General features: G+C 37.4%; 2 protein-coding genes across 2 annotated transcripts in view; both read right to left on the bottom strand.

Moving 5' to 3' along the window:
• Positions 1–3,527: 3,527 nt before the first annotated feature.
• Positions 3,528–8,162, bottom strand: mcur1 (mitochondrial calcium uniporter regulator 1). Its single transcript, NM_001351801.1, has 9 exons — positions 7,762–8,162; positions 7,540–7,659; positions 7,353–7,456; positions 6,821–6,922; positions 5,374–5,415; positions 5,179–5,250; positions 4,981–5,034; positions 4,775–4,889; positions 3,528–3,922 (listed from the first exon to the last, which is right to left on the bottom strand). Exons 1-9 carry the CDS (start codon positions 7,871–7,873, stop codon positions 3,867–3,869), a joined length of 777 nt encoding a protein of 258 aa, NP_001338730.1. The 5' UTR covers positions 7,874–8,162; the 3' UTR covers positions 3,528–3,866.
• Positions 8,163–9,532: 1,370 nt separating this feature from the next.
• Positions 9,533–10,127, bottom strand: part of rgs9bp (regulator of G protein signaling 9 binding protein) — an 8,661-nt gene continuing 8,066 nt past the window's right edge. Inside the window, exon 3 of the mRNA NM_001327915.1 lies at positions 9,533–10,127. This exon is cut by the window's right edge and continues 727 nt beyond it. The gene's annotated coding sequence lies outside the window, so the exon portion shown is untranslated.

Here is a 10,127-nt window from a genome sequence, read left to right as displayed (position 1 = left end):
GAAACCCATGCAAACGCAGGGAGAACATGCAAACTCCACACAGAAACGCCAACGGACCCAGCAAAGGCTCGAACCAGCAACCTTCTCGCTGTGAGGCGACAGCACTACCTACTGCGCTACTTTGTCGCCAGTGCAAAATACAGACAGTGAAAAATACCCCCCCCCAATGTAAAACATGTTTGTTGACAGCAATATGTACAATGAATAGATGTACCCATAGCTGTAGGCAGTATTGTTTAAGTTTGGATTGGTTAAATTGCAGTGCATGCTACATATTGATGGTATGCAGTGAGGGGTATGGAATAGTTTGTGTGGGGTGTGTTAAGTGTTCATCAGCCTGACAGTCTGAGGGAAGAAACTTTCCTTCAGTCGGCTGGTGCGTGACCGGACGCTGCGGAACTGTCTGCCTGAGGGTTACAGAGAGAAAAGTCTATGGCTTGGATGGTTGGAGTCGCTGATGATTCTCTTGGCTTTCCTCATGCACCGCCTGGTGTAGATGTCCTGGAGGGAGGGAAGCTCACCTCCTACTACGCGTCCAGCAGTTCGCACAATCCTATGTAGGCCTTTGCGATTGCTGCTGGTGCTGTTTCCATACAATAGCATACTATACTTCTTTCCATAACACCTTTGCGGACAAATTAAAATGTAATAATTTACGCAACAGATTTATGGTGTCAAATGCTTTCTGTAAGTCAAGAAACACTGCTCCTACCACTCCACCTTTATTCATGAATGCCTTTACCGTATCAATAAAATAACAAGTAGCAGTTTCTGTTGAATAATTTACCCTAAAACTGAATTGACTTGGATTTAATTTAAAATAACTATTATTTAAATGGTAAACAATTTGTTTAACCACCAGTTTTTCAAAAAACGTTGATATCATAGGTAGGACACTAATAGGCCTATAAAAAACTGTGTCTGTAAATAGGCCTGCCTGGGATATGGCCATGTTAAGAAAGCAAGATTTGTTAACGTTGCACAAGCAGTATCAGCCAGGTTTAACCAGAGGTGGTGTTACCTGACCACCAATGAGGCCATTGCTTGGAGGCTTTGATCCTCTTCTTGACTCCTACGGACTTCCTGTCTAGTCTGTCCAGCGTGAAACTGGGGGACAAGCCATCTCCAGTCCCACCACCGAAGCAACCGGGATGGCATGCCCACCATGTCAGATTGCAGGTCCAAGACCTCATTCCCAACACCTAAGGACAGAAGCGGGTACGGACTGCATCGCAGCATGTAATTCCCCCCTTCAATGCAGCGATGGATATCTGGGGCCTCATGTATCAATGCTGCGTACACCAGGTTTCATGCTCAAGTTTGGATTTACTAACGATTTAAATTTTACACTACAAAGTATCGCACCAACACTTGAAAAACATTGCTATAAATTTATAATTGATAAAAGAGGATAATTGACACAATACTTTTTGTTTTTTTTTTACCAATTACGCAATTTAAAACATATAAAAGCATTTGCAAATGTATACAACCCTTAGTCTATGGCAACAGCAGTGTTGGCCTTATTAGAGGACATTGTCAGTGGTCGAATCCAAAGCCTCCAAGGTTCCAGGGTGCAAGATGGGTGTTTATATGTTGAGTGATGTATTTAAAGATTTTATTCCAGCTAAGTTTTTTAATTTTATTTTATTGAGCGTAATTATTTAACTGTATTTCAGGAGACCATGGTTACCCATTAAAGACGTGGCTGTTAATCGCCCTCAACAACCCACAAACTGACCAAGAGCGCACAATGATGCCCACTCTCGCACGTGGTCAGTTGTAGAATGTGCGATTGAGCAGCTGAAATGCCGGTGGTGCTGCCTTGATAAGAGCGTAGGGGTGCTGCTTATACCGCCCCAACAAAGTGCTCCTCTAATACATCTGTGCCTCCCACAGACATGGATACTACTTCAGACAAGAGTCACCCACAATTGAGGCAACTCTCTCCTCAAAGGGTGTTAGTTCAGCATCCCCTGTTCCTCCGCCTGTTCTGTCCACACTTTGACGGTGCGCCACTGTTCTCCTCTTAACTTGCACCTTTACATCTGACCATTTCTTTTTTTAATTAATTCACAGTGCAATGTTCAGACGCCACAGGGATAACCACTTCAGCTAAACTCTCCCACTCTATTTTTTTTTTTTTTTTAAATTATTATTCATTTCGGAGGACAAACTTTCAAATAACCGTTTTTTTCTGGTCTTCCTCTGATAGGTGCACCTCCAATTCATATTTTGTGAAGTTCCTCTTCTTGCTTGATTTTGCCATTGCTTTTTCGTTTGGTTTTGCCAAAGTGGAGTCATTACCATGTTTATTAGGGGGAGGAGGCAGGAAAGGGTTTTGTGCTCGTGCATGTGCGCTCAGTTTCATGTTAATTTGGATGTACAAAGAGAATATGTGTGGGATTTTGCGTACACAGTGTTTCAAACTTTTGATTTTTTTTTCCTGCGAACGCACATTTACAGCTTTGTCCGTACGCAATGTTTTAGTATTAATTCAATGCAAGTCTTTGTACATGAGGCCCCTGGTCCATAGTGTCATAAAGTGAGAGAGCCGTCATACCAGGGGATGCACCACCACACTCACTTGAAACTTAGATGGATCGCACTGTGGAGTGAGGAGTCTACAGGCCTGAAAGCGACGCATGAGCCCCCACTGTGACCCTGTATTACTGCTTTCTTTCTGGAAGACAGCTTAGTAGAAGGTTCTCTTCAGTTTCTCTTGAAGCTCTGAAGTGAAGACTCGCTCGGCTCGCTCCACGTTTGCTGGTTATATACTCTAGTAATGATTAATCACCAGCACCTGCAGATCTAGGCTCTGCCAACTCATAGGCATTCATTGGTCTATTTTATTACTCTTTAGAGTGATTGGTCATATAGCAAGCTCCCAAAGTGTCGGTAGACACATGTCATAGTTCCCACTGAAGGGAAACAAGCTTGTGCATTGCTGGAGCTCAGCAAGCATGTAGAGCTCTGTTAGTCCTGCTTTGTCTTTTACAGACTGGAGGGCAGCATGTGGAGAAAAATAGGAATCACACACCTCAGCAATGACTGGAAACTGATGATCAGGAATATCCTTCAAAGGCAGAAGGATGGGTACATGGACGGATGTCCTTTACTTCCATTCATGAATTCGCTCGCGGGGCATCATGGGATAGCGCAGCATGCATGGGATCCGCACTCCGGAATCTCGCTGGAAGTAGCAAGTCATCCTGGTACTTCTCGCATACTGATTTTCGAATTCTATGAATTCGGACATACTACTCGGCTTGCATACTGATTTTGGCGTACTATGTAGTATGGAAGTATGCGGTTTCGGACGCAGCCATATGTCTTTTGCAGATTGGAGTGGAGCACAAGGAGACCAATTCAGCATCTTTTACACTGACCATGAAGGCCTGAATCTTAAAAACTTCTTGATGAGCTGGAACCATTGTGTCTTCAGCTTAATAACCCAGAAGCGAGCACATGTCGAGTAAAAACAGTACACACCAACAAAGCACAAATGAAGCGCTATTATGCCTAAGTATTTACTATGTAATTATTTATTTAAAAAAGTGATCTCTCGTGTTCTTGATTCGATATGCAGTGTATTTAAGCAACATCATTTTATTGCATGTGAAATGATCTGATGCATAACCATAATTGACTACAAAGCCAATTGATTGTGTATGTAGCTGCTTGAATCCCAAAATATTTTCAAGTGTTTTTGTCCATAACATGTTTGTTTTTTTTAATTAAACTTGACATCACAATAAAGCATGAACAGATATTTGCTCCAACATAATAACGATGAATACCACAGCTCTTCTAATGAACCAAGGTTGATGAGATGTTTTGTCAGGAAGAATAAAGTCTTCTGATGTTCACATCCATATCCGATAGAATCCAAGTATAACTGTGAGACATGTGAACACAGAACCTACAAAAAGCACAACAACAATTCATTAGTGCTAATAAACACTGAAACAAGCATTTAACTTACTGACTTGTACTTTGAATTACTTCATAAACAATTTTCAGGAAAAAGCTCATCGTGACCTTGTTTCTGTATGATTACTGGAACAAGGACATTTTACGGGTGAGTACAGGTGCTTGAGCCCTTACTTGCTGAGACAAATGGTGGAAAAATCTCAAGTCAAACACTTCAGTAAAATTTCAGATAACCTAATAACACTTTCCACTCTAGTGAAAACATGAAGTATTTGTTTTATTAGCAAAACTAGCCATGCACTATCCCAACATTACATTTAACGCTCATGATAATTCATGTACTAAGCCTAAATATTTCATTTCCTGTCAGGAGAAACAAAATGTGTTCAAACGTGAATACTTTAAACACGTTATTTTAGACACAAAGCTTTGGCTTATGACAGTATAAAGTTTTCTAGCGACTAATTCCTCAAGCTTTTATCATGGTAGACGGTTTATCATGATATTGACCTAAGCTACAAAAAAGTCACTTTAACAGGTAAAATTACAAAAAGGCATTACATGAAGGCATGAAAAATAATCTTGTTTTTCCTTTTAATGTAAGATTATTTTGCGTATTATTTCTTAAAACAATACAATCTTTCGACTAGAAACAAGACAAATAAACCCAAGAAAGAAAATCATTTTTAACATATTCATTATTACGATTTATTGTTTTTCGGCAAATGTCTACTTTGACAGCATGCAAAATATACTGTTTATACAAGATATATTGGTGCTTAATTACATAATAAAGATCAGTTTTAATTTTCAGCCTTATTCCTGATGTTGACATTTTTACCTGCAAGATATTTGATAGTGTCCAGTTTGTGTGCCTCCAGCATGGTCTTCAGGCCAGCCACTTCTGTGTCGATTTTCATGTTGGTCTGTGTCACATGACGATCCTGCTCAGAATTCTAAGAAAGAAACTCTGGTTTTAAAAAGTTTCAGAGTGAAAAGATAAAAATCAAAACGACATTTTTTGTCATAAACATTGGCACATCTTACCATTTCCAACAGTTCATTCCTGGTCCCAATAAGTTTTCTGTTAAAGTCTGCCCACTAAAAGAGCAAAGAGCAAACACATTCGCTTCATCACGTATGCAATTCTAAACTGCACAGTGCACACCTCAAATAAATAACAAATCTTTAGTTTCAAGGCATGGTGAAGATCCAAATTACAAAGATGATTTTATATATACTTACCATCTCCTTTACACGGCTTTTTTCTATGTTCAGATCCAAAATGATATCTGCTCGCCTTTTGTTTATTACATCCTATAGCACAGAATCAAAATTTAAAACTACAATGACTAGAGCAATAAATAGATGCTAAAACTTTCCTTTTACTAAATGAAACCTTTCTTTTGAAAATAAATCAGAATTGTTCAATCAACTTACTGCGAGTTGTATCCTAAGCTGTAACAGCTCAACCTTGATTTTCTGTAAAAGAAGTAACATATATCAGAACTCTTTACTGGGTGAATGCACAATACTGTTAGGTCAACTGAATTGTAATTAATCTATAATTTACTTAGTCAGTGGTACACATAAAAAGAATGTGCAAAATGTACATATTAATTAACAAAAAAAATACAACAAAATGAAAATTGTATGTACATGTTTACCTATATAAAGAGAGAGATTTTCACTTCTTTAAACATATTTTTTTCCTATTCCCCTTCCCTTACACCCATTCCCATCAATATGCCCAATTATATTACTACTACTATTATTATTACGAATAATAATAACAATGAAGTTATTGATGTGATCTGTTTATTTTATTTGCTGATTATTTAATTTTAAAAAGACTATTTAAATATATTTAGTAAAATATATACATATATACACATGCATACATTTGTACACACTATCATTTAAAAGCTTGTGGTCTGTATTTTATGTTATAAATACTTTTAATAAGTAAGCATTAAACTGATAAAAAGACATCTATAATGTTAGAAACACTTTCCATTCCAAATAAATGTGCTTATCAAATGTTTTAGTTATTTAAAGAAAGTAAGCCACACAACAATATTAGGTCACACTTTAGATTAGGTGACCTTAACGATGTACTTACACTGAAATTACTATTTTGTTAAAATGTACTTATTGTGTAAATACATGTTTTACATTGTACTTACCTGCATGTTATTACACAGTAGAATTATTAAACCCATATTATTATTTTTTCTTTTCTTTTTTAAATATATCTCAAATTATGTTTAAAAAAGCAATGGAATTTTCACAGTATGTCTGATAATATTTTTTTCTTCTGGAGAGAGTTTTATTAGATTTATTTTGGCTAGAATAAAAGCAGTTTTTAATTTTTAAAACACCAATGTAAGGTCAAAATTATTAGACCCTTTAAGCTATATATTTTGTTTGATAGTCTACAGAACAAATCATCGTTCCTCTCGCCATTAAAAAGAAATTGCTGAAATAAATAAAAATGGGGGGGGGGGTAATTCAGGGGGGCTAATAATTCTGACTTCAACTGTTTGTAATAAATTTCTGTAATTACATTTTTAAATACACAGTTGACCATACCTTACACCTTAATCCAACCTTAAACACATCTATACCACCAAACCTGTCCCTAACGTTACCCGCATCCCACCTTAAGAAGCGTTCTGCAATACATTATGAACACAGTAGTGGGACCCAAAAATATTTTTATTATGTCTATTATTAATATCATGATCAAATCCTTTATTAGCACAAAGTATGTAATATGTATACATACAGAATACAGAAAACTGATTTTCACCTACAGTATGTACAAGTGTCAGTGAGTGATGGTGACATTAGGCTATTAAACACACATGATCATCAAAGTTCTCACCTCATTCTCCGCCAGTAGTGCAGAGAATTCACTCTTCTCCAGAATGATCATGTCCTTTTTCACAGCAGCAATATGAGACATGACTTTCTGCAACATGATTTCCTGTAAAACACAATTAGTCAAGCAATCAGTTTGACCACCTATATGAGGAAAGCTGTATGAACAATAACAGATGAGTGTGTACATGAAACATCACATCTCACTCAACTTTGGTAAATCTCAACTTTAGCCATGACTTAAACACCTCTATTAAAGAATCAAATCACCTCTATCTATGAATTCTCATCCCAAAACCTTATTTCACCAGAATTACTAGCCATTGTGTGTGTGCGTACATGCTTCTAAGCTGTCTGTTATGTTTTCTCTCTTACAAAACCCAATGTACAGTAACTGAGCTGTCTGTTTTTTGGGCTGGGCATGTCTCTGATTAAATATTTGATTTTCAGATCATGGTGAAATCAATAGTTGATGCTCATAGTTCTTTAGTCTATGCAAACAATCAAAACAGCTCAAAAGCCAATGAAAATCTCACCTGCTGTGTCTTGGTAGCCATGTCACTGTACATAATATCCATGTTTGAGTTAGTGATATTTACCATCATTTTGACTATGACCTCTGCCTGCTGGGTCATGAAACCTGCAAGGACACAGAGCAAGATGATGAGTCACTGGCCTAGAAATGAACCAGAATGTTTTAGAAACATGAGCAACAAATCGTACCGCTTTCCTCGAGCAGCTGGACCATTGCATGAGTGTCGAAGAATAACTTCCTATTGCCAGACTTGGCCATGTCGGATCTTTTCACATCATACTGTAGAGCTTGAGCTGAAGTGCTCAACTCTGAAATAAAGACAATGGTGGACGAGTATGTTAAAAAACATGATCAAGTTCAACATCAGTGAACTTTCAAACATATAAGTTATACCAAGTACGTAACATTACCTCTGAACACCCTGTGTGAAACTCTCGGCAGCAGAAGAGCAGACCGATTAGGTCTTATTCCGTTAAATGCGCTGATGCCGGCGATCAGATGTCTGCCGTGTGGACACCTCATTCTGCTGAAGCCTTGACTTAACCACTTGATAAACTATATGATCAAGTGAACGAACTTTAAAATGTTGGAGGATCTCGACGGTACGAGTCCTGATCTGACCTCATGATCTTCTTCGATCGTCTTCAAAAGTCAATACATTAAAAAAGACTTCTTAAACATAGAACTCAACCAATCACACATTATTCTTTACTCTAAAACAAGAATGTAAAGTTAACTTGCTTTTCTTTCTGTTTAACAGATCCGATCACCTTTAGTTAAACTTCCTGTAACTGAAATCGTAAACAATGACGTTTTACGCACACGTGCTGGTGTCGGCTGATGTGAGTACATTATGGAAGGCCGTTGGGGCCAAAACGTGTGTAACAAACGCGTTTATAGGTTGTAAAGGCTGATTTATAATTCTGCGTCAAGCCTGGTTTATACTTCTGCGTCAAGTGACTGGCGTGACCCACGGCGCATGCCATGCGTGTTGCCGTGCATTTATACTTCTGCACGCTGTTTGTGTTCCTTCTCCTATAACACTTCTGAAAAGCTAGCGGGCAGTGAGTTATGTTCCTCTGTGTCGAGTTTCTTAGCTGGTGTTTTGTTTTTTCTGAATGCTTCCTTAATGTACAAGTAGCTCTAACTCGCTCATTTTAAGGCAGGAACCAGCGGACGTGCAACTTTAATCATAAGGTAAACTTAAAACATAACTTTTCATATAGAGCTCCTTCACAGGACTCCAACACTCGCTCTAAGGGACTCACTCGGCTCTTTGTCCTGCCCAAACTCGTCAGCGGTACCAAGCCGACCAATCACAGAGCTTGCGCTATGTGTTGTTGTAAAGTGTAGTTAGATTTTTTGAGAGGTGCGCGTCAGGAACTCCGACGGCAGCAGCAAGGGCGTAGGCTGCACCAAACCATACGTGTGCGCTTGACGCTGAAGTATAAATCAGCCTTCAAGCACACGCAGACTTCGCGCTCTCCTTGATGATTAAAGTCTGCCAGTTCCTGTCTCTGAATGAGCAAGTTTTAGCTACTTTTAGCATTCAGAAAAAACAAAATACCTGCGAAGAAACTCGACACAGAGGAACATAAAAACCTACTGCCCGCTAGTGTTTTGAAAGTATTATTCCAGAGAAACAAAAATAGAACGCAGAAGTATAAATGCATGACCGTGAGTCACACCGATCACTCAACACAAAAGTATAAATCAGCCTATAAATTACGTGTTAGCACGATTTTTTTAAACTAGTCTCATTTTTAAGCACTATCGTTTATTAATTTCTCCAACCTGCTAATTTAAGTTTAAAATGTATAACTTAATTTCACTTAAATCACAATAAATGTTTTACAGTCAATGATCTGTAGCAGACTTAGTACATGTTATAATTTTTTGGGGGTTTTCAATGGCCTGATTCTTTTACAAGTTTATGAAATTATTGCGATTAAGTATTTTTATTGTTTTTAAAGGCTAGAAGCTTAGCCGTCACAAAATGTTTACTGTCAACCTCATAGGTCTAACTAAATAATAAATAAGTTTTATATTTTTACTCATCTTTAGTTTTTGTAACACTGTTTCCAAACGTCTACAGTTTAAACACCTGATTTGTTAATTTGTTTCCAATATGCAGGAAATAAAAACAGGAAAATGTCACCAAAAACAGACAGACTGACTGCGTATCAGGCTCTTACGGCTAGATCTAAATGTTTATTTTAAAAATGTTTGTTGGTTTTACAAAATACAACATTTGTGAGATACTTGTGAGATATTGAAGATATTTAACAATACATTAAAAAGAAACACGAAAGGATCATCAACATTGTTCAAAATCCTTTGCTAATTGACATGATTGAAATACACTTCTTCAGATGTCTTTGAAAAAGTTACCTTCATTTGAGGTAATTACAATATTTCAGTTTTTTTCTGTAAACTTGTAAGTTGGATTTTAATATTGACTAACCCATAGCCTACTTGTTTATAATACTTGACTGGTTATTATTACTGACTAATACAGTATTTTTAAAAGCAAAGACTTTTTATTGCTTCAGGCCAGTCTTACATGTTTCTAGACAGGTTTGATTTAAGCTAAATAATGAATTAAAAATCAACCAATTTAAAAATCAAATAATAGATAAATACATGTGTGCAACATATCACAGCCCTATGCATTTCCCTTGACAGTGTTCTAAGAGGACAGTACAGGATTGCTATAGGTGCATTTAAGGTTGCGTCATTGCTCTTGCTATAGCCCAAATCTAAAATAGATGAATAA

The sequence above is a fragment of the Danio rerio genome, chromosome 7 (genome assembly GCF_052040795.2).
Source record: "Danio rerio strain M-AB ecotype USA chromosome 7, GRCz13ab, whole genome shotgun sequence".
Taxonomy (NCBI): domain Eukaryota; kingdom Metazoa; phylum Chordata; class Actinopteri; order Cypriniformes; family Danionidae; genus Danio; species Danio rerio.
Note: the sequence above shows the minus strand (reverse complement) of the source record. Positions and strands in the feature narration are given on the sequence as shown.

Bases quoted from the DNA above. Each gene is read 5' to 3' on its own strand.
- mcur1 (NM_001351801.1), bottom strand. From the start codon at position 7,873: ATGAGGTGTCCACACGGCAGACATCTGATCGCCGGCATCAGCGCATTT. The intron at 5,035-5,178 runs GTAAGTATATAT...TTGCTCTTTTAG, and splicing joins AAAGCCGTGTAAAGGAGATG to TGGGCAGACTTTAACAGAAA. The intron at 3,923-4,774 runs GTAAAAATGTCA...TGCTTTTTGTAG, and splicing joins CACTATCAAATATCTTGCAG to GTTCTGTGTTCACATGTCTC.